Source organism: Lissotriton vulgaris, chromosome 2_1, assembly GCF_964263255.1.
Source record: "Lissotriton vulgaris chromosome 2_1, aLisVul1.2, whole genome shotgun sequence".
NCBI classification, from domain to species: Eukaryota; Metazoa; Chordata; class Amphibia; order Caudata; family Salamandridae; genus Lissotriton; species Lissotriton vulgaris.
The window spans coordinates 508140651-508165780 of NC_141687.1; the positions used below are offsets into that span (position 1 = coordinate 508140651).

Below are 25130 nucleotides of genomic sequence, written 5' to 3' on the forward strand. Positions count from 1 at the left end.
CTCCAGCCTACCGGGAGACACAGTGGTCAGTTCTTGTGTCCTTCTGCAAAGGGAATTGGTGAAGGGAGTAGCTTGAGAGTTCAAGCCCAATACAAAGGCTACTGTTTGATAACTAAGCTAAGGGATAATCTGGAGTTCATTACTGAAATCAGATTTGGTCAATCTTGAACTGACTAGATGTATTCTTGTTACTAAACCTTGAGATAAGTTAATATCCCTGAAAAATAGAACTACTGGTTACAGGACTTTTGAATGTACTGAAAGATACCGTTAATGTAGATTCCTAATGCCAGTGACTCTGCTAGAAAGAATGCTAATACTGTGATGATATTTGCTTTTGCCTTTAGTGAGTCGTAGTTCTCTCCCAAGATTCTAGTGGAGTAATATCTAGCCTGATTGATTCTAAGGTACAGTTTATCCTAATGCAAAAGTGTGATAGGAGTTCAAGAATATAGTAACTGCTTTAAAGACAACGTGATAATCTGCTAGTAATTTAAGAAGTGTAACTGCTGATCCTAAAAGTGACTTGAAATGTTTTGAGCTATTTATATGTGAGCTACTTATATTTGACAACAAAGAGAATATTATTTTTATATAAAGCAGTACGTATTTTCATATAATTTTGGTGTAGTGTTTTCTTTTTGAGTGCTATTGCGTGGAATTACTTTTGGGTGGTCTGCAACCTTTACACTGTGCCTCTGAATGTTAGTCTTGCCCTAGGCCAGGCTACCTAATTCCAACAGGGTGTCAGTAGAGAAAGATGCGACTGCCCAGTGTACTTATGCGTATTCAAAGTTCTCTTCTCTTAATTTTATACCTCATAAGGTAGCGCGGTGGTGCAAGTCTTTCAACAGTAATGCTGAGAAAACAGTGTTTAATAACTGTGTTGCTGTGATCACCCTCAGTAATAATAATTGCAAAAATTGCCTCAACTCACCTTCATCATTTTCTTGTTCTCTCGATTGAGCTCCATTTCCAAAGCAAACACTTCTCCTGGGCTAAACTGCTCATGAGCTTCTTCATCTTCATCATCATCATCATCCTCATCTTCTGCCGCATCTTCCTCCTCCTGTGTCTCCCCAAGCATGGATGCAAACGCTCGATGGACAGATTTACTAACTCCATCGGATGTTTCTCCTGGAAGAAAAATAAAACTAGTGAGTAATAAAAATAAGCCGCCTGCTTCTCCAGGCAAAGAGGCAGCACATGTTATGAATTCAATAAATACAAGGGTGTGACAGGCAGCACTGAAGTTACAAAGTCTGGGGGTAAAATTAATTCGAGTCACAAGCGGTGCCAAATGCCCTTTCCATGTGTGGAATGGATGAGAGAGGGTAATAGTTGCTGTAGGCGTACATCTAGGCACTAAAATGGATTAATAGGGGAAAATCAGGAGTCAACGAAAGCAATGGGGTGGCTAAAGCAAATGAAAATCATCAGAATTTAACTACTGGAAACAACAAATGCTTAACAAATTAGCTAACAGATCTGTGATCTCAAAGAGATTACGTAATCAAAAAAAAATTAGAATTTTTTTTGTATTACTTCTAGCTAAACACAGCATTAGCCTGTTATCAATTGTTCATAAAAGTACAATAAGAAGATGTTGACAGAATGGTCTGCGTGCCAGCCTCTTTCGTCATCTGCTTGTGTTTTTCATGCTTTGCCACTACCCAGTGGTCCATCAAGATCATAGCATTTAGAAGATAGTTACTTTATCCCTTCTGTGATCCTGTTAGGTTTTAGTAATGGAGGTCAAATAGCATTTGTCAGGGGGAGGAGCTTAGTGCGTGACCAAGATAGCCGCGTGAGCACAGGGCTCCCGAGACCCTCGTAACCTCCCAAGTCTATCCTGTCCTTCATTGAAGTATACGTGAAGATGAACCACGGGTGAGGCGAGACCTGCTTTCCGATTCCGAATCGGACCCCGGGAACCGGAGCTGTGGTGCTTAGAAGATTACGGCCTACGCCTCCGTAATGCCCGGCTGTGGAGTTGGCATGGTGCCCGAGCTGCAGTTGAACAACATCGGCCTGAGGTGGTGGGGTCGACCGGTCTGGTTGACTTTCACTTTCGATCTGTTTTTTCCGGAGGGAGATCCGACGGCGAGCGGCCCCTTAGTGCCGAGGTCAGCTATTCTACGCTACATCTGAGTGTACCTCCTCACCGCTTTGGGAGTCTTGAGAGGATACCTGGCGTGTGCCCTCCGAGTGAGGTTGGACCACAGCCCGGGGGTCCCTGGAGCCGCTATCTTCCTACCTAATCTACCTGCCTCACGTCGGTCTGTACTCTGCAATGGCGGGGAAACCGGAGGGGGAAAAGCAGAAGCTCAAGACAACTCGGCGGGGTGGCTATACCCAGACTAACAACATGGACCATTATGCCCAGACTAGGGGATCTCCTAGCGGCCCAGGCAGATCGCTGGAGGACACTAGAGATGCTCCGACTTCGGCAACTGAACCGACCATGCAAGACGTTATAGCCGCTATAGATGGGATCAAATCCTCCCTTGGGCAACAAATGGAGACCCTCGCCCATAAACTTGATACTGTGGCGATTGATGTCAATCTGATCCGTACGGACTTGACAAAAACGAACGAGAAAGTCAAGTCGTTGGACATTAAGACCTCCAGTTTGACGAGTGATGTTGCTTATCTGCAGACGGAGGTCCGCAACTTGAAGGTCTCCAATGATCTCTTCGTCCGTCGTCTGGAGGATTTTGAAGGGAGGGCTCGGTGGAACAACGTTCATATCATCGGTGTCCCGGAGAAGGCGGAGGATTCTGCAGCTGACCTTTTCGTCGAAAATCTGGTTGTTAACCATTTTGCACCCAAGGGACTGAGTACATTTTTCATGGTTGAGCGGGCTCATAGAGTTCCGGGTGGTAAGCCAAACGTGGGTGCCCCACCGCGGCCTATGATTGCAAGGATTTTCAATTTTCGTGACAGAAACGCTATCCTGCAGGTCTCGCGGATGAGTGGTCGTATGAAGTTCGAGAACACTGCTATCAACTTCTACCCGGACTTTACCCAATCTGTTCAAAGGCAGAGACTTGGCTTCCTGGGGGTAAAGAGGAGCCTGCGTGATATGGGCCTTAAGTACGCTATGCTTTTTCCGGCCAAGTTGAGGATCGAACACGCTGAGCGCATTTATTTTGTAGATCGACCAGACGCGGTGGCCGACTGGCTTGACACTCTACCGAACCATCATGCGCCAGAGGAACAATCCGAAGGGGCAGAAGGAGGACCGATGGAACAGGAATAGACACCTTTTGCCTGGTTTCTGGGGTCCCCAGTTGGCCTCGAAATGTGGTTCGCTAATCCTGCAATGTGAATGGTTGTGACATCCGGGGGGGGTTGTGGGCTATTGGTGGGTCTCTTTCCTCCTCTGACTTTCTTTTTGTAGCTTAGTTAGATGTGGGGGCGACAGGCACACTGCAAGTTGGGGTGGCTTTCTAGTCTTATGCAGGGGTGCAGGGTGGGGGGTTCGTAACGGGATGTTGGTGGGGGGAGTGGGGGGTTCTTGTTGGGGTGTGTGTTTGTTTTTCTGCAAGGCAATGTATTGTTAGACCTTCTGATCGAAGTGCTGGATTCTTGTTGGGTTGGAACTTTCACTTTCGGATGGGGGTAGGAGGCTGAAACTGATGAGTTGGAATGTGAATGGGTTGGGGGATAGGATTAAACGTGGGGTAGTGCTGCAATTATTGAAACGTCTCTCCCCAGATGTGGTCCTTCTTCAGGAGACGCACTTAATAGGCAATACTTGTCATGCCATGAATAGGAAGGGGTATCGTCTGGTCGCCCATGCCGGGTTTTCCTCAGGCTCAAGGGGGATTGGTATTCTAATTAAGGCTTCTCTCCCACTGGAGATCGACGCTACGGTCCTCGATTACAGAGGGCGCTATGTCGCTCTAACGGGTAGTTGGGAGGGCCGAACTCTTTCCCTGGTTTCTGTTTATGTCCCCCCTGGCTTACAGTCAACTACTTTCGCAGACTTGGGACAGGTGTTCCTCGCTCTCCCCGAGGGGTCATTGCTATTGGGTGGTGATTTTAACGCTGTGGCTTCTGGTATGGCTGATCGACATCCACCTAGAGATCTTAAGGGGGCGCAGTACTGGCTTCACCATTTCATTGATACTCTGGGTTTGGTGGATTGCTGGAGACTGTTGCATCCCGCTCAGCGACAGTACACTTTTCACTCGGGCGCTCACGGTAGTCTTTCTAGAATTGATTATGTTTTGGTGCCTGCTGCACAGGCGCTTTCTCTTAGTGAGGTTAAGCATCTGGCTCGGGGGATCTCTGACCATTCTCCACTATGGCTTCATATGGAGTCCAGTTCTGGGACAGAGGGTCGGGTAGCCCCGATCAACCCCTGGTACCTCCGGAACCCTAAAACTCGTGCGGATCTGATAAAATCTCTTGACCAATATTTTCTTGAGAATGAGGGTTCGGTTTCGTCTGCGATGTCCCTCTGGGAGGCTGTCAAGACTGTGCTTAGGGGCCAGGCCCTGTCGTTATTCGCAGGTGTCAAGAAACGGAGAGATGAGGAGGTGATTAAGATTGAAGCGGACCGTGAGCTCGGCCTGGAGCGGGAGGTTACCCGTGTTAGGACGCATGTTTTGCGACTCAAACAGTTGGAATATAGGGCCTTAGTTACTGATGCGGCTAAGGCCATGAGTAGAGAACAACAGGGATAGCTATATTACGTGTGAGATAAAGCGGGCAAACTGATAGCGTGCTGGATAAGAAGGATAGCGCTAGTCATGTGGTGCCTGTGATCGAGACGGCGAGAGGTGGTCGTGTTACTGACTCTGAGGAGATCGTTCAGTGTTTTGCGGATCACTTTCAGTCAGTGTACTCCTCTGTGTCGGATAGGCCGGAGGAGGATTCACATCTATTGTTGCGTGATATTGCTCTACCGCATCTTTCTGATTTGGATAGGGAACAAATGGCTGCTCCAATAACCGCAGACGAGGTGGCTCTTGCGATTCGCTCCCTGCGTTCGGGAAAGGCTACGGGTCCTAACGGCCTGCCTATTGAACTTTACAAGTTGCGGCCTGACAAGATAGCGCCCTATGTAAGAGATATGTTTTTGGAGTCTCGTGAGTGTGGTTCTCTCCCTAGTGATCAACGTCTTGCGACCATTGTGGTGATCCATAAGGAGGGATGGTAACCGAGGGATAGGTGCACATCATACAGGCCGATTTCTCTCTTGAACGCCGAACCTAAGATCCTTGCAAAACTGCTGGCTAACCGTTTGATCACCGTTATCGGTGAGTTGATACATCCAGATCAATCCGGTTTCATTCCGCATAGAAATACTGCCCTTAATCTCAGGCGTCTGCACAGCGTTCTCGCGAGAGCTGCGACGTTGCGTGAGCCGGCCGTCTTGGCGCCGTTAGATGCCACGATGGCTTTTGATACCGTGAAATGGCCATACTTATGGGCTGCGTTGGCTAAATTTGGGTTTGGACCCGGTTTTATTAGATGGGTGCGGCTTCTCTACGAGGACCCCTTTGCTCAACTTGTCGTGAACGGTTGTGTTTCTACTCCGTTTAGTCTTGGGAGAGGCACTCGTCAGGGCTGTCCCTGGTCTCCGTTACTGTTTGCCCTAGCCCTAGAGCCCCTCGCTGCATGGATCCGATGGGAACCCTCTATGAAGGGCATTCAATGGTCTCCTGATTTTGAAGATCGCATCTCGCGCTATGCAGATGATATCTTACTGTATTTGGCCTCACCCCGGAAGTCATTGATGGTTTTGTGCGATGTCTTGGCCTCCTTTGGTAGGAACTCTGGTTTGATTATTAATTGGGCGAAATCCTACTTATACGTTCTTTCTCGGAGATGTCCCTCTTCTTCCACGTACCTGCCCTATTCAAGGGGTTTAAGTACCTTGGTATGTTTATGTCACTGGATCCTATGGCCCGTTATGAACAGAACCTTCTCCCACCCCTGGCTAGATTGAAACAGGACGTTGCGGGTTGGCGTAAACTTCCAATTTCACCGCTTGGTCGTGCGGCCCTATTTAAAATAATGTCTCTGCATCGTTTTTTGTATGCTCTCCAGAACACTCTTGATATAGTTCCCGCTAGCTATTTTCGTGCTGTCTAAGACCTTCAGAGGAAGTTGATATGGGACGGTAGGCCTCGTATTGCTCTTGCCAAATTGACGCTCCCGTGGTATGACGGGGGAATCTCTCTCCCTGACGTCAACCGTTATTATTGGGCTGCTCAACTGGGGGCCATTAATCATGGTATGTATGATCTGAATTGAATCCTGCTTTTGCTATGGATAGATGGCTGTTGCCCGGGGGTAATTATTATAGGGCGCTGTACTCAAAATCGGTGGCCAAGACTCTGTCGGGGCCTACGAGGACGGCGGTGCGTACGTGGCAGGACGCTAATAGTTCCCTGGGGTGGAAAGATCGCTTGACTTTAGCGACCCCGCTCTTTGGTTCAGACAGGCTTGGGAAGCTGTGGAAGACCAAGGGGTACGATAGGTGGGACCTTATCGGTATCAGTAAGGTGGGTGATCTCTGGGTTAAGGGCCAGGTGAAATTGTTTGAGATGTTAAAGACGGAGTTTGAATTGGGCGACAGAGAACTTTCACTATGTTCAGGTTCGCCATGCCTTAATGTCGGATTTCCCTTTGGGTGAGGTGATTCCGGAATCGTCCCCACTTGAAGATAGGCTGTTGGATGGCCATGTACCCGACAGCACTATATCCCTTGTGTACAAGAAATTAAATAAATAATAGGTCAGATCTCCGGTTACATCTCCGGGATTTGTGGACCCGTGACGGCCTTGAATTGGATGATGAGGACTGGCAGTCTGCGATCTCCTCTCCCAAGGAGGTCGCGATTCCAGCTTGACTCCGACTGGTACAACTTAAGATCCTCCACAGGATTTATGTCACGGACCCCCGTTTGGTCCGAATGGGCTTTTCTGAGGAGGGATTATGCAAGCGAGGGTGTGGGCAGGTTGCTACTTTTCTTCATATTATTTGGGAATGTCGTGAGATTGCTGCTTTTTGGAGTGGGGTCTATGAGGTCATGAAGGAAGTGACGGGTATTGCTCTCTTGCCGGAGGCCAGACGCTGCTTGTTGAACGTTTGGGAACCCACGGATTATAATGTAGCTCAGACTCAGTGGGCATCCCTGGGGGCCATGATCGCCAAACGAGATATTGCTCAGTTGTGGGGGTCACAGAGGCCTCCTACAGTAGAACTATGGAAGGAAAACATGGATTGGTGTATGTTCAGGGAAAAGACTGTGTATCTAGCCAGGGGCCGTCCCCGGAAGTGGTGTAGAGTGTGGGGACCTTGGAATAGTTATCGTGGAAACATATGTATACCGCCTGCAGTTGATGACATTGATGTTCCACCTTCCCCCTGACCCATGCATTTTGACCACTCTATTGTATTTTTATTACGTTTGGCCCCTGTCCCCCAACTCCCCTTTCCTTATGTCGACTACTGCTCATTGTATTTCTTCCTCCCTTGATTGAACTGGCACTTTGTATAACATGTTTTATGCCTTGCTTGTTTTATATTTTAATTAAAAAAAACAAAAAAAAATTGCATTTGTCGTCTTAACACTACTGATGTGAGGAGTTCAATTGTATATGAAAGCCATTGTGTGATGTATGCATGTGTGTTTGTATGCTCTTATTTACTTTTCTGATATAATAGCATTTTTAATTGCTGATTTATGTTTTTTTTTTATTTAGAAGTGCTTGCTGTTTGAATGACATACATTTTCAGAAAGTCATAGTTCCATTAATTAATCGCTTTTGAGCATGCACTTGTTTCACTTTGCTGTCATGATAATGTCCGTAAAATGACAGCATTTGTTGTTCACAGATAGAGAAGTGCACAAATATTTGTTTTTTAATTTAAAGCAGCAATAAGAATATTGGCGTTTCGCCAAAGTTTCCACTATGCAATAATAAGCTGTATATATTTGCATAAATATTCCCTAGCTTGTGTATGTGAAGTTCTGGGGTGATCCGTCAAGTGGGAAATGGGGAAAAAGGGGGAGGGGGGTCCCAAAATGCCAAATCTCCTTGCATTTTCAATAGACTTTAAGAAGCACTACCACACATACTGCAGAACAGAATTACACCAAACTGGGCAGGAAGCTAGATCTTGGATCAGAAAGTGTGCTTTGTGTGATTTGGTGTAGACGAAATTATTAGTGTTAAAGATATTAAGTCTCAGAAATATTTGTATATCTGGACAGCTGGGTTCGAGGAGATCTTGCAAGAGTCCCTTGAGCCCAATTTTAATAGAGTGCTCTGATAGGCCCAGGAGGCATTTTCCCCCTTAGACCATCTTACTTCCACAGGAGTCAGACACCTGCATGAACGAGCACTCTGACTGCCAGAACTATGAAGAAAAATGTTGCTGTCAGCCAACACAGGACTTGAGGGACTTAGTTCCCTGCCCTGAAATTTTTCTTTAACACCTTGCGTGCTGCCCCGATTTCTCCCCGGTGCTGGACATTCCATAACTGGGTGTGGTCGTGACGGAACCATTCCGTCATCAGCACAGCTCAACCGTGACTGATGACGGAATGGTTCCGTCACAAGCATCGAAGGGGTTAATAAAATTTAAGGGGGCACAGTAGGGATACCCTGCCCAGTAGCCCTTGTAAAGGGGGGAGGAGCCCTGGGACCAAAATACAGAAACATTAAAAAAATTGGGCCTTTTTGTTGCGATTCTGCAAGACTCCTGCAAGATCCCAGCAAAAAAAAAAAATAAGAAAGCGTCAGCCCACAATATTTTGTAAATATTTGTGGAGGGGGCATGATTGGGGCCCCCTTCCCTAGTTGATTTGGGCCTCTGAGGAAATATAAATTTTATGGTCAAGTAATGTTCCCCAACGTGTACCCCACCGTCTCCATGTACCAGCTTAAAGTGCATGTAACTTCCCTCCTGTGCCAGCTATGAAGACGCAAATACATTTGCGTCCAACGTTAACATGTCCTCTTTCAGACCCACCCTGAATGGGTTGAATATCCCATTTCTAAGTATGCTATGCCAACGTCTTTTTGTGGTGTACTTTACACGTTTTTCAGCTCTGGCGAAGTAGGCCCCGAATTCTGCCATCGAGCCTTTTTTCCTGCTTTCTGACTCCGAAAGCCTCAGCCCAGGCTGTCTCTGTACCCGTGACCTCTGCCTTACTCCCTGTGCGGCTCACGGCGCTTAGCTCAGCCTGCTGCCTGCCAAGACTGTATTCAACCTTCGAATTATCTGTTCCGCTCCTCGAAAATGCATTCCTGCCTACTAGTTTAAGTAAACATCCCCCCAGCTGCAGAGCAAAGGGCCCGGCCTCACTGTCTCCGTGCAAGTAATTCATAGCCTCTGTTACCATGGTAGGCCCATGCCCCTCGCATTCTCATGTAGACACTTAGGCGCTTATACACGCACTCACAGTCAGTATAGAATAGCTTCTGCCCCAGAGACCTTTTCCGTTTAGATAATATGGTTCCCAAACATCAGATATCAGATATGATAGAAGTACGAGTTGATCTGACATGCCAGACTTCTGTCTCTTTCCGCCAGTGTAAATGTCAAGTCCCCTGCACCCTCCAGTTTCACGTCAATCACACGTCATGCAGCTGCGCGCGCATCCAGGCCTCAGATTTCTGCTGACATTACAAGATTCTGCTTTGTTGCCACCCACTTATGACACCTACCTGTGACGTTTTCTAGCACACACCTCTATGTTCACGCCTAGTTCACGCCTTCTAATTACGTATCACTACCACGAGAGTGTTTTATCTTGTTTCTCTCAGCTGTTACGCCTACTGTATTGGTTTCTATAATGTAACTTAAGTATATAAGCTATGTATTGTCAATAAAATATTGCTCTATCCCTTCCTGCACCCCAGTGGTGTCAGGAACATGATATCCGGTCTGACCATTCCTTTTTAAGGAATAAAACCCCTAAGAACTCTAACACCACGGACTCTGCCTCTTTCTTTCCGATTGAGTTATTATTGATTAAGTACTTACCTGCATAGAAATTAGGACGGTAAATCAAATATTTACCACATTATTCTGGCGCCCGAACAGGTACCCCTCCCCCACCCCACGCGCCGGTTGGTGCGTTGCAAGCTCTGTCCCCTGCCATCAGTTAGACGGAACTACGCGTACTGGCAGGATTTCCTGTATCTCCCTCTGGCCCACGGAGGTGACGAAGACTGCGATCAGCACCCAGACGAGGCGGTGAGGAGTGCGGAGGATCCCGACCAGAGCCTAGCCGAAAGAAGCAAGGTCCGAGGTGTCAAGAGGCCCACCAGTTTCCGAAGTATCCACGTGTCGAGTCGAGTCGAGTCCGGTCCAGTCCAGTCGAGTTTTCCGAGGCCTTCTGTTTCCGTGCTTCCCGGTGAGTACCATTGCTGGGACGTATCTAGACGGGTTTGGGTACACAAATTCGGTCTGCACTGTTTTAGACAGTGTATCTGTACTGTTTAGCAGTATATCAGTTATTCTAGTTCTTGCACTGTTCTCATCAGTATATCTGTGCTGTTTAGCAGTACATCCAGTATAGGGGGGGTAGTCGTATATGTCTCAAATGTCTTTCATGTGATTAATGTCGTGGTATGAGTGACTGTTTTAATGTGCATTATTTTGTTTTCGTGTAACTAGCTGTGTTCAGAGTTAAGTAGCAAGGATTGAGCATTCAGTACCAAGTAAACAAGATGCCGTTTTTCAATAAGTTAAAGCAGATAGGAACTAGGAAAGGGATACTAGAGGAAGAAATTCCTATCCCCCCTAGGGACACTCCTGGAAATTTCATGTATCAGAAACATGGCTTAGATGCCATATTGTATCTAGATTTATGGGCCGATTATACTAAGCATCTAGACGAGAGACACAGATGGCCTGTTACCGGAACATGGGATGCCGAGTGCATCATGAAGGTAGAAGAAGCACTATGGAAAAAGAAAGCCAGACAATCTCAGAAAGACGCCATAGAATTTTGGCGTAAGGAATCACATAAACGTGCTGAAAAAGCACTCCGTAGAGAAGACAGACTTAGAGAAGCACCGGATAAAGTCCGAGAAAACGAATTAGTTACTGAAGGGATCCGAGTAAAATCAGAACAAGTAGACCGCGCACGAAACAATCTTGTAAATGGCATGTATCTTGTGGCCGAGGGTTCGCCTGAAGCCACTTCAGAAATACCAAAAAATCTGCCACCACCATTGGTCCCAACTAAAGTAAATCACAGGACTACTAAAGACATATTTCTGAATTCCTATCTAAACGATGTAGCACCCGCTTACACCAATCCACAGGCCCACGTCCCGCCTACTGACGGTGACGGAGATGGCAACCCGCCTCCAGACCATATCCCGCCATTACCGCAACCAGGTTTCCCCGTTCGACAGCCCATCGTTCCTCCACCTCCACCACTTCCCGCACCTAAAATTAATATACCAAATCCGCTTCTATCTGATCCTACTAAAAGACAAGTTCAAGTACACATACAGACTCCACAGAGGGATAATGCCCAAGCCTCTGCCTCAGGAGGCGCGACCGGGGGTTACCAGACCCCGCCAGCAACACACAGATTACACCTTAGGGATATGCAGAGCCACCTTACGCCCCAATCACCCCGTTTCGACAAACTCAAAGGACCACTTTCAGTTTGCAGATATGATCCAGTACCCGGCAAAGACGATAGAATGTTGATAGCATCGCTACGCTTACGACAAGCTACAGATTACCTAATGTTATTCTCAGGAATGAAAGAGCACCTAGATAGAATATATCATTTTGTCCAGACTGGGGAAGACCCTGACAGTATTAAGGAGGCCATGGCACATCAGAAAGTTGACACTCAAGCATATATACTACGTTTTTTCATAAATTGTTTAATAAGAGAACGAGACAGGCCTGAGACAGAACAGGATGAACTAGAGGGACTCAACAAGTGGGGTCAAAATATATCCGAAGGAAAACATGATAAAGGGGGTTGCATAGCCAATATGTACAGGAAAATAAGAAAAGCAGTGATAGAAATACACGAAAAAGAGAAAGAAAAAGCTTCCTCCGAGGAGGAGGAAGAACCTGAAGAACCAGAAAAGACTACAGATACGATAGCGTATGTAGGTAAGGGAACTTACCTTAGGAAAGGCATTCGTCCAGAAAGCAAGAGAATTTTTCTCTCTGGCATATCAAAACCGAATTCTCCTGAACATCAGTTCCAAGAGACTGATAAAATGCTTCGAGAACGAATGGGGTACCATGTACTCAATTCTATGGATGAACAAGAACTAGCCCGGTCAGCAGTACTATGGGCTGACAATCCGAACATATACAATGATGACACAGTAGCGCAGACATTCCTGAACCTATCCCCAGACGAGCAGAAATTAGCAGGTGTATACATGATTCAGCACCTCCTCACGTTATACAGAAACCAACATTCTGATCCAGGTCCCTTACACGATACATTAGAAGCAACACTCATGGATAGATGGAGAGGTCTAAGTACCAAGTTAATACAAATAATTCTAGAACAACGGCACAGATACAACACTTTCTTAAGCTCCGAATATGTTCCCGCTCCGCCCCCAGAAAGAAAAATGTACCATATGGAGCGTCTGCATGGCATTGAAAGTCAGAACCCCTTACGAGAAGTACATCCAGTTATGGGTACCGATAATGCCTTGAAACGTGCGTATGTACACACACCTCTGACCAAGCTAGAACTATTGGAAATGAAGAAACTAGTACCCTGTCATGATAAAGACCCTGCAGGTTTTCACAGAGAACTTAAAGACATGTTACTGATGGGAGATTACACATATGAAGATATCATGAAAATGTTAAAGGTATTGTTGCCTACAGGCATCTACGAGAAACTTAAGGAACGAGAATGGGAGGTGGGAGACAAAAAGATTGCATGGGCAGAAATAGAAGACGAGGAAAAACTTCGTACCCCAGGGCTAGGCCTTGGGGAGAAAACTAAAGCATTACCAGGTTTGATAGTACAGGTTCTGCCAAGATTACTGACAACTAGAAAGGAAGACTGGGACGCTATCTCAGCCTGTAAACAGAAACACGATGAAGATACCAGTGACTTCTATTCAAGATTCGAGAAATGTTTCCTTATTAATAGCGGCCTTAAACCAAGTAGCGAATCGTACCCGCACCTTTTTGTATCAAAGTTAGTCGAGAATTCCCTGGCAGCAGTTAAAAGTCGTGTATACAAGGTTGAGAGTACATGGCAAGCAAATACGCCATCCCAGATGTTACAAATGTTACAATACCATCAGAACAGAATTAGAGAAGAACAGGATCATGAACAGAAACGTATGAAAGACACGAAAATGAAAATGTTAGTGGCCCAGTCGGTTCCAGCCGACGGCCAGAGAAAGGGTACGACCCAGACCCAGAATGCAGCAGCTCCCGTTAAAGGAACATGCAACTATTGCAAGCAGCCAGGCCACTACGTACATGAATGCCCAGTCTTGAAACATAATATATCAACAGGTAAAACTAAAGAAAGACCGCGTCCACCTAGACAAGACCAGGTCCAGCAACAGACTTCGCAGAATACACAGCCTACGCATGCTTCATCACATACAGCACAGACGGTAGCGGTACCACAGCCACAGCCCATTGCCGCGACTCAGCAAGTTTCACAACAGATGTACCAGTATGCCCAATCTGCTTACCCCGATTATCCACGATACACATGAAACAGCCTAGAGAGGGAGTTTGGCTTGCCTCTTATTGAGATTCCTGTAGATCAAGAGGGTCCTTATGTACACAGTCAAGTATTGGGAAAAGACAGAAAGTTTTTAATTGACACAGGGACAAGCCGCACAACAATCAGCCATGACGAAGTCCCAGGGGCACCCCTCTCAGGCTCACAGAATATTTCCCTTGGTTTTTCAGGACAGCCTATTGTAAATGAGGTATCAGAACCAGTCCCCCTGGCTGTGGGTCCATTATCACGTGTTACAGACTTGTTACTTACAAAATCATGTCCAGAAAATCTGTTAGGTATCAAAACATTGAAGGCTCTAGGAGCAGTGATATGTTGTTCTCCGGAGGGAGTTAGACTCTTTTTACGAGATTTCAAGGGTCACTATGTATTACGAGAGTTTGATGTCAGATTGAAAAATGTACCGGATCACTTGTGGGCACAAGGCCCAACCGATGTAGGCTGTATGCACATTACACCATACCGTGTTACACTGAAACCAGGTGTTGTTTTACCACGAATCAGACAATACAAGATACCACCCGATGCTGTAGTGGCTTTACTGGAAATCATTGAAGAGCTCATTGCCCAAGGAGTGGTCGTAGAGACCGACTCCAATATCTGTAATTCCCCCATCATTCCGATTCTTAAACGTACTGATCCCAATGCACCGCCAGTATATCGGCTGGTGGTTGATTTACGAGAACTGAATAAATGCATTGTACCACAGTACCCTGTGGTTCCCGACATCTCTTCCCTATTGACTGCCATTGATTCAGAAGCAACGTTCTTTACTGTAATTGACCTCAAGAACGCCTTCTTCAGTGTGCCTATTGACCCAGAGAGCCAATACCTTTTCGGATTCAGTTTAAATGGACGAAGTTTCAAATTTTCACGCGCACCTCAAGGATTCACAGAAAGCCCCAGCATCTATAGTCAAGCACTGAAAAGACAACTAGATTGTATTCAAATGCCAGTTAACACCGCTTTACTGCAATACGTCGATGATCTGCTGATCACCGCACGAAGTGAGCCCGAATGTGAACAAGCATCACTGACAGTTCTACATTTTCTGGCCGACAAGGGACACAAGGTGTCTCCTTCGAAGCTACAATTCTGTGTTCAGCAAGTTGTGTACTTGGGTCACTTGCTGTCCAAAGTGGGGAGACAGCTCACTCCTGATCGCATCCAGTTAATTGTAAATATGCCGCAACCCCAGACACAAAAGGTAGTGCGGGCCTTTATAGGCCTCACCTCGTACTGCAGACAATGGATCCCTCAGTATGCATTTCTAGCTAAACCACTCATTCAGTTGACAACACAGGAGGCAGCGACTTCGACTGTCCTTCCTTGGACTCAGGAACACACACAAGCCTTTGAGGAATTAAAGAAAGCTTTATGCCAAGCACCAGTTTTAGCGACACCATGTTACAGCAAACCTTTTACACTTTTTGTTACAGAACGTGATGGTACAGCGTTGTCTGTCCTCACTCAAGACCAAGCAGGTTCACATAAGCCTTGCGCTTATTTTTCAAGTACATTGGATTCAGTAGCCCAGGCACTCCCTGCGTGCTTAAAGTCAGTAGCAGCAACAGCACTAGCAATCAGACAGAGCGATTCAATTGTTTTAGGACATCAATTAACAGTACAAGTTCCACATTCTGTAGAGGTTCTTTTAAACAGAACTCAGACTCAACACTTGACTATAGCACGACTGACAGGTTATGAATTAACACTATTCCAGCCACACATAGAAATCAGACGCTGCAGCATTCTGAACCCCGCAACATTGTTACCTTCAATTATGACAGATCCAGCTCCGCATGATTGTATAGAGATCATTAATACAGTAACAAAGCCCCGACGAGACTTAACCGATGTTCCATTGACAAATCCAGACCTGACACTTTATGTGGACGGTTCATGTATGAGAACAAGTACAGGAGAGTTAGTGGCCGCGTATGCAGTGACCACTGAAACTGAAGTTAAAGAAACATATCGTATTGATACACTGTCCGCTCAAGCGGCAGAGCTTATTGCTCTGACCCGAGCCTGTATACTAGCCAAGAACAGAAATGTTAACATATACACTGATTCCCGTTATGCGTTCGGAGTTGTACACGACTTCGGAATGTTATGGCAAGAACGAGGTTTCTTGACCTCTGACGGTGCCAAGATCCAACACGGTCCCCTCATTCAAGCACTGTTAGAAGCAATACATCTGCCTTCAGGCATATCCGTCATGAAGTGTAAAGCACATACTAAAGTCACAGATTCTGTTTCCCAGGGTAACGACCTGGCAGACCAGACAGCAAAACATACAGCATTGACTCACACTCAGACAACTGACGTGACAAAGACAATAGTACCGACACATTGTATGACGGTCAGGGATCCCACACTAGATGTAATCGATATTCAGACACATGCTACTACAGATGAAATAAAGAAATGGACTGAACTAGGAGGGATCCAGACAGATCAAGGTTGGATGACGAAGGGAAAATCTACATGGTTTCTCCCCGACTCTATGGTTCAAGTCATAATCAATACAGCACATAGTCCAGCACATCTAGGAGAGAAAGCGATGTTAGACAGTTTACAGAATCTCTGGTATAACAAACACTTACGAGCAGCAGCAAAACAGAAAGTGCGTACTTGCATGATCTGTTGTCAGTTCAATCCAGGTAAAAGCGTCCCTGTAGAGCAAGGTGGATTTCATCCTCCCGATCACCCTTTTGAAGTTCTCCAGATGGATTATATCCAGATGGACCGTTGTCGAGGATTCAAATATGTCCTCGTAATTGTTTGTGCACTTTCCCGTTGGACCGAAGCATATCCAGTCCCAGATTACACTGCTCCGACCACTGCCAGGCAGCTGGTTCGAGAATTCTTCCCACGATACGGCTTGCCTCGTGTCGTGTACTCAGATAACGGACAGCCATTCTCATCCGAACTCATGAAACAGGTTTCCTTGCTGCTAGGATATCAGTGGAGATTCCATTGTGTCCGACATCCCGAAGCCGCTGGCCTTGTAGAGAGGCATAACCAGACACTAAAGACCCGCCTTGCTAAAATCTGTAAAGAGAAAGGGGTCGACTGGATAGTCGCCCTGCCAGTTGCATTGTTCTATATGAGAATGGTCGCCCACTCGAGATCAGGACTATCCGCGTATGAAGTGGTCTTTGGCAGACCACCGAATATGTGGGGGACGCCCATACCTAAGAAAATTACCGATGTTGATTGTAATATGCTGACAGATTACCTTGCCTCCTTGATGTCTGCACTCCAATCATGTCGTTCACAGGTTTCCGCAGCCTTCCCTGACAACACTGATGTAAAGCCGCATGATGTCCGTCCCGGTGACACGGTCCTAATTAGGAACTTCAACAGGAAAAGTCCGCTGGAGCCCCGCTGGAAAGAGCCGAAGACCGTCCTTCTTACAACGCGGACCGCTATCAAAGTGGAAGGCCGAAAGGAGTGGATCCATACGAGTCATATAAAAAAGTGTAACGAACTGATGCCAGAAAAAGACTCGTCTACCCCCTCCAAAGACTGCATCGAACCTAGTGACTTTAAAGTTCCGAAACAAGAGAAAACTCCCCAAGAGGAGTACAGATTGAAACTTCGATCTAGCAAGTCAGACAGTTTAATTGTTTAAGTCCTCCCCTAGGTGAATCGGTTAAATAGTTTTCTGACATGTATCCCCTAGATCGAGATAGAGAGAGAGAGAGACAACTCAAGAAACGTACATATTGCAAATCACTCCGTAGTCACTGTATAGTGACATTATTGATTATGTTTTTTCTAAGTCTTCTGATTATTGTTGCTAGTATATTGCTTCCCATATACTACCCTATCTTCAAGCGTGAACAATCTGCTTACAATGTCACTGCTGAACATTCTTTTAGTGAATTACCTCCCCACGAACTTTCTTACAGACTCGCGCTGCGCAACAACACATTCATTAGTATGTTACACCACTCCCATCAGACTAACAATGCTACAAACTGTTGGATATGTGGCCGACTCCCTCCCTACCAGAAATACAAGGGAGTTCTGCCCCTCTTTCCGTACCCGTTCACTCACAATGGCTCCTGTGGTGCATGGTTTAGAATAATTAATTCCTTAGATCCTGATGTCGCTGTTTTCAAAGGGAGCTGGGTTTGGGGAAACTTGAACTTAGTTCTGCTTAATGCCTGTTACCCTGACAAGAAGGGACTCCCCACTAGAGTAGGAACTGATCTAGAAAATGAAGTATATGGATTAGGTAATTATACAATTAACCTTATGATTCTTACTGTTGAATCCGAAGCCGCACCAGTTCTCCCTGCTATGTCAGTATTACCCGTCACTGGTGATTTATGTGTCAGTAAGAAAGGTTCAGTACACTTAGGTCATAGCAAATGTACTACTGTGGTCGAATTCAGTGACCAAGGCAAATCTTCCTTTAGAGCTACCCGTCATTCCTACTTTGTTTGTGGCCATACCGCATATATTCGCTTGCCTCCAGATTGGGATGGTACCTGTTACATTGCATTCCTTCTGCCCCCTGTTTTTCTAGCCCCTCCTGATTATCACAGAAATACGAATCTAGTAAAGAATAGACTCCGAAGAGATCTCCCGATTGTCGACTACACTGAAACGGCATGGGAGCAATACACAGATTTCAATAAAGGATTCTTTTTCTTCACAGGTCCCGTCCAAAATAGTAAACTAATACGCAGATTAACTAGAACACTTGAAGCAGTAGTGAATGAAACTGCCTCCGCCCTAGGTAACTTAACAGAGGAGCAGTCCGCCATGCGGGTTGTTGTTCTTCAGAATCGTCTTGTTATTGACGTCATCTTGGCAGACAGAGGCGGAGCTTGTAAGGTCATCGGGTCAAGTTGCTGTGTTTTCATTCCAGAAAACGCGCCAACGGTATACCAAGCTATTACACGTCTTCATAAAATTGCAAATCAGATACATCAGAATCCAGGCACCTGGACTTGGTCCGGTTGGTTCTGGACAACGTTAACGGCTTGGGGATGGAAGATCCTATCCTTCCTAGGCATTGCCCTTGTCATAGTATTCAGTTGCTGCCTGTGCCTACAGTGTGGGCCAGCGATTTGTGGACTGTGTGCCACATCGTGCATTGAACATTCCAGTTTTCTCTCAAAACGTGAAAGAAAGAAAGAAGAACAAATGATGTTACAAGAACAGACTGATCGATTCATGAGGATCGATATATCATGAAGGGTCCGTAGGGAACAAGGAGGGAATGAGGAAATATAAATTTTATGGTCAAGTAATGTTCCCCAACGTGTACCCCACCGTCTCCATGTACCAGCTTAAAGTGCATGTAACTTCCCTCCTGTGCCAGCTATGAAGACGCAAATACATTTGCGTCCAACGTTAACATGTCCTCTTTCAGACCCACCCTGAATGGGTTGAATATCCCGTTTCTAAGTATGATATGCCAACGTCTTTTTGTGGTGTACTTTACACGGTTTTCAGCTCTGGCGAAGTAGGCCCCGAATTCTGCCATCGAGCCTTTTTTCCTGCTTTCTGACTCCGAAAGCCTCAGCCCAGGCTGTCTCTGTACCCGTGACCTCTGCCTTACTCCCTGTGCGGCTCACGGCGCTTAGCTCAGCCTGCTGCCTGCCAAGACTGTATTCAACCTTCGAATTATCTGTTCCGCTCCTCGAAAATGCATTCCTGCCTACTAGTTTAAGTAAACATCCCCCCAGCTGCAGAGCAAAGGGCCCGGCCTCACTGTCTCCGTGCAAGTAATTCATAGCCTCTGTTACCATGGTAGGCCCATGCCCCTCGCATTCTCATGTAGACACTTAGGCGCTTATACACGCACTCACAGTCAGTATAGAATAGCTTCTGCCCCAGAGACCTTTTCCGTTTAGATAATATGGTTCCCAAACATCAGATATCAGATATGATAGAAGTACGAGTTGATCTGACATGCCAGACTTCTGTCTCTTTCCGCCAGTGTAAATGTCAAGTCCCCTGCACCCTCCAGTTTCACGTCAATCACACGTCATGCAGCTGCGCGCGCATCCAGGCCTCAGATTTCTGCTGACATTACAAGATTCTGCTTTGTTGCCACCCACTTATGACACCTACCTGTGACGTTTTCTAGCACACACCTCTATGTTCACGCCTAGTTCACGCCTTCTAATTACGTATCACTACCACGTGTGTGTTTTATCTTGTTTCTCTCAGCTGTTACGCCTACTGTATTGGTTTCTATAATGTAACTTAAGTATATAAGCTATGTATTGTCAATAAAATATTGCTCTATCCCTTCCTGCACCCCAGTGGTGTCAAGAACATGATATCCGGTCTGACCATTCCTTTTTAAGGAATAAAACCCCTAAGAACTCTAACACCACGGACTCTGCCTCTTTCTTTCCGATTGAGTTATTATTGATTAAGTACTTACCTGCATAGAAATTAGGACGGTAAATCAAATATTTACCACACCTCTGGCCAATTTTTTTTTGAAAAAAGGGGGTTAGGGTGCATGCCTTTGCTCCCTAAGCCATCAAAGGCCCCGGGGGCACTATCAGCTAGTGGCACAATTATTCAATCCCGGTGAACCCACTGCAGGGACACAGTCGTTTCCTTACCCATATCAGTGTGGTCAGGGAATTAAACGTTTCCTCCCACCTGGCGGGAGCATTTTTAAATCTTCCCCTGGGTGGAAGCAGTCATGCTTTCCCTGTCTGCAGGAGCATGTGCAGGGAAGGCATAGGTGCTCTCACTCGACAGGAGCTTTAAAAATGCACCGCCAGGTGATAGCAGACTTTTATTTCCCTGCCAGTGCTCCTGTGGGAAGGGAAAAACACATACTGCTCCCACCCGATGGCAGTAAGCATAGACAGGAAATGGGATCCCTGGGCTTATTAAGGCTTGAAAGAGGGCTGCACGCTCCTCTCCCCTTATAAATGGAATTCAACCCCAGAGGGATGGGGTACCCGAATCCTCTTAAGGGGAGGGGGGGCCCACACGCCACCCCATAATTAAACTATGGCCCTGGGGGATTGGGTCCTCAGGGACAACAGTGGCTGGGGAGGGAGGCTGCGTGACCCCCTCATTCAGCGGGGGTTGGCTGGGCTCAGTGGTGTTAGAGGGGCGACCCTTGAAACAGTTTACAGTGGAAAGAGCTCACAGTGTTACTGAAGAACGTTTGTCCAATGACAAATCGAAGAGCTATGGTGGTGAGGCTCTTAAATCTCTGTGAGAGAGACCCTATTTTGCCAGTGGCACAAATTTCTGGACCATGGCAGCTTTTGGGGGAAAGAGGTGGACTGTCAACAAATATCCAGACTATACAGCAAAGGTGCAGAAATTGAGGGAGTCATATCTGGAGGTAAAGCGGCAACTGAGGCAGCTCATCCTCAAGTATGTACTAATGTTCCCAGCACAGATCTGTAAAACAGACATGGAGGGTACGCACTTTTTCAAGTCCATGGCTGAAGTATGAGACTGGTTGGAGACAAAAGGACATGCCATACTGAGCCGCTCTGAAGGCAATCGTGCCGAGACCTGGAAATCCCAGAGACAGCGGCAGGGGAGAAGCGCAGATCCAGATCCACACACTAAGTGTCAGGCGGAGTGAGAAAGGGCACATGAGGTGGCTGAAATTCACCATAGTCAGGCCTGGTCTATTGGTAACATGGGCAGCCCTGGATCAGGCTGAGTCAGCAGATGGTGCGGCCTACTCTACGGGAGAAGAGCATGAGGAGGAGAAAATGCTGGTGGTGACCCCATGACGACAGATTTGATTGTCTGAGGACGTACTGAGTCTCTGCGGGCCAGCGGACAGACCCTATTTCACCCTGGTACCGTTTCTTACAGGTAGGTTAGGACAGCGAATGCAAAAGGGGAGACGACAGACGCCTTGAAGGCATTGGTGAGATGAGTATGAGGTTGTGAGGAGGGGTGGTTACTGTTGAGGGAAGGGAAGTTGGCTCTACCAGACAGCAGCTATTGAGAAGGCCATCTATTAACAAAGTCACCATCTTGGAACGTGGATCTGCTTTCTAGATATGGCAGTATTTAGATAACAATAATTAACCAGAAATAAAAACTAAAAAAAATAGTATATTTCTGTTTTTTTGAAAACAGAACAGTAGAAAATCCAGTTCTAATAGAAGTTACTATAACTGCAGTGGTGCTTTAAATGTTTTCTATTTGATTGCAATAGTCCATAATAATTTATGGAACGTGCATTGTGTTTTGAATTAAATAGTACCCCCAAATGTGACGGCGAAAAGCCTGGCGCTGTCCCTACTCAATAGACGGTCGAGTTGCGGCCATCTTGGAATTGTTGTGTGTGTTGTTCTCTTACAGGAGATACTGTTTCTAATTGTGAATATTTCAATAAATACATTATACGGTTATTGTTTTAATATTATATCCAACAATGTTGGGGAATGGTATCCGTTCAAAACGTATAGTTAATTTACGCATATTTTCCTCGTATTGTGAACTGTATATTACATAATAGAAAATGATAATAAAAATAGTCTATATAACTCGGCAAAGAAACACATCTGGTACTGTCTCTGTGCTTCAGAGTTAGCAGCATAACTGTTGTGGGTTACCTTTGCTATCGTTGTCTCCTTTCTACACATATCATTTTCATTGTGTGTGGCTTTCAGTGTGCATGATTGCTTTAGTCTGTTCCATTTTTGCTTCTGCAACGCCAAAGTTTGTAATACTGCCGGACAAAGTTTTGGGCTAGGCTGGGCTCTCCGAGTAATCGAGCACACTGGTGGACGTGGAGTGTAGGTCCTGCAGCTGGAGCGGGTGGATTGTGCGTGCATAAAATACTCTGCCCAGCCATGGAGATTATCTATCGAAGGCGCTAGGCTGGTGTAGAGTGTTGCATGCTCGTTGTGATTCCTGGGCACCGACATGGTATCTTAGAGTTGGAGTGACCGTTCCTTTATTGCAGTATACATGCTTCACTGGGACACCTGGACAGGCAGAGCAAACAGAAGGATTAATGAGGTATAGTCTGTGCTGTACAGGAAGTGGTACAGTTGGTGTGCTGAAGGATAGTCAGTGTAGTGTTCTTCATGTACACAGAGGTGGGGGGTCCTTAGTCGTATCAAGAGGTGTTCTTTCAATTAATATTTTTTTTTTTTTAAAAGGCGTTGCCTGAGGCACAGAGAGGAGCACTTATGATTTGGGCTGCTAGGGCAAAGGGGAATATTTTCTTTTAGTTAAACACGCTGGTATGGAAGAAAAAGTGAGCGGATATGTTGGACTTCATGATTTTTGCTATCACGTTGCTTCTGATCTTGGTGGAAGCTGTGCTGTACCTCTACCCTGTGAGTATGAAAGGAGTACCAGAGCGTTGAAAGTGGGGTAAAGGCGGACCAATAATGTATTTGGTGATTAGCATATATGTATGTGCATATGACCATTACTTTTTAACTTTATGTGATGTACTGTCGCTTGGTGACGCCCAATGCATGAAACTAGTCTACCCTCTGCGGCGTCTCAGTCGTAGCAAAGCACCCGAGGACACATGATAACGAGTGGTGACGCGAGTTGTGCGCACATGCGCGCGCGACCGGAAAAAGTGCTGCGCACGTCGTGTGAGCGCTCTCGCAAGCTGGTGGCCGGCAAAGTAGCTTCTAAATGTCTCTCCGAGCATACTCAGCGAGACCTAAAAAACAGTATATGATACAAACTTTTGGTTATATGCATCTTTTCTCAAACCGTACAGTGGACATAAAAGAAAACCAGTGACTGCATTTCAGTAGCACCTTGGCCGAATCAGTCCACGTGCATGGCTAACCGAACTGTGTGTTTTCTTTTGGCTAGAAGTAGTGTGGCTCACTGGTTAGAGGCGGCAGACCCGAGAGCAGAGGACGGCCCGGGACCAGGGTTCGATTCTCGGCGCGGCAGGTTTCTGGACCAGGGTCAGCGGACTCGATAATTCTCTCGCCTCGGTGCCCACTCTGATCAGCGGTCACACTCGGCAACTCTGGGCATTAGCTTGCCTCATCTTCACTAACGGCCCCCCAGACCGCCGGGGATGCCTGGTCGCACCCTGGAGATACCCATTAAGGGACCATCTCTCAGGGAAGCCAGGAAGGGTTTCGCAGCGGTCGAAGCGCCAGGACGCCTACGGGTAGCAGTGCGCTATATAAATGCCAACACATTTACATTTACACATTTACACATGAAAATCATTAGATGGACCAGCAATGCACTATCAAAGAAGTATGGCAGCAGTAGCCTGAGCAGTAATCAGTGCTGACAAACCAAAGTGCAGGAATGCAGGAGTCAGAGTGAAAACATGCCAGTTGGATGCATGATCATGACCTGAGGGGAACAGAGTACGAATAAGACCAGAGACAATTCATCAACAATTATGTGTGTGTCCATAATAAACACTATTGCTTCCTGAAACCATGCCTGGTGCCAAGAACCCCCATCATAAGAGTGTTATATTCTATTCTATTCTATTCTGGGTTTGGTGAAGCGCAACAGCTACCCCAGCAATGGGGCGTCCCGGCGCTGAGAGACAAACACACACCCCACCGGACAGGGGAGAGGGGGGATTGAGAGGTACTCTAGGGGGCAGGGAAAAGAAGGGTCTTGATTGCCTTACGGAAGACAGAGAGGCATTCTATGGAACGTATGTGAAGAGGAAGTTCGTTCCATAGTTTGGGACCAAGAACCTTGAAGGAGCGGCCTCCAGTACGACAGAGCTTTTTTCTGGGTACTTTCAGAAGAAGTTGGTTGGAGGAGCGTAGGTCACGGCTAGGGACATAGGGGCAGGCCAGATTTCGTAGTAGAGGGGGGTTTCCCTGTTTGACAATTTTAAAGATCGTAATGAGAGGTTTAAATTTAACTCTGTATTCCACAGGCAGCCAGTGGAGTTTGCGGAAGGTGGCTCTGGCTGAGCATCTGCGGGGAAGACCGACCAGCGTTCTAGCCGCTGCATTTTGGACTCGTTGGAATCTTGCAGTTTCTGCTTTGTTTGCGCCTAGGAGGAGGACGTTCGCATAGTCCAGGCGTGATAAGATGGTTGCCTGGACAATCAGCTGGCGAACCTTTGAGTCAAAAAAGCCGAGTATAGGCCTGAGATTTCTTAGAAGACCTATACAGGTGACTGCCACCTTTTTGGTATGTGTTTGGAAGCTGAGATTGGCATCCATCCAAACTCCCAGGTTTTTTACGCTGGTTTTAGGGAGTGGGGTGGTACCCAGGGATGACGGCCACCAGTGCTCGTTCCATTGGCGGGTGTTTTTGCCAAGGAGGAGCACCTCGGTTTTACCGGCGTTCAGTTGGAGATAGTTGTCCGTCATCCATTGTGCCACTGCTGCCAGGCCTTCTCTGAACCTGGATGCCGCGCTGGAAGGGCTTTCAGTCAGGGTGACGACCA

General features: G+C 46.5%; 1 protein-coding gene across 2 annotated transcripts in view; it reads right to left on the minus strand.

The window, feature by feature from the left end:
- Positions 1 to 25130, minus strand: part of GTF3C3 (general transcription factor IIIC subunit 3) — a 310738-nt gene that overhangs the window by 243660 nt on the left and 41948 nt on the right. For both annotated transcript variants that reach the window (XM_086955414.1, XM_086955413.1), the window contains exon 3: positions 938 to 1137. In XM_086955414.1, coding sequence (XP_086811540.1) covers positions 938 to 1137 — 200 coding nt within the window. The remainder of the gene's footprint in view (positions 1 to 937; positions 1138 to 25130) is intronic.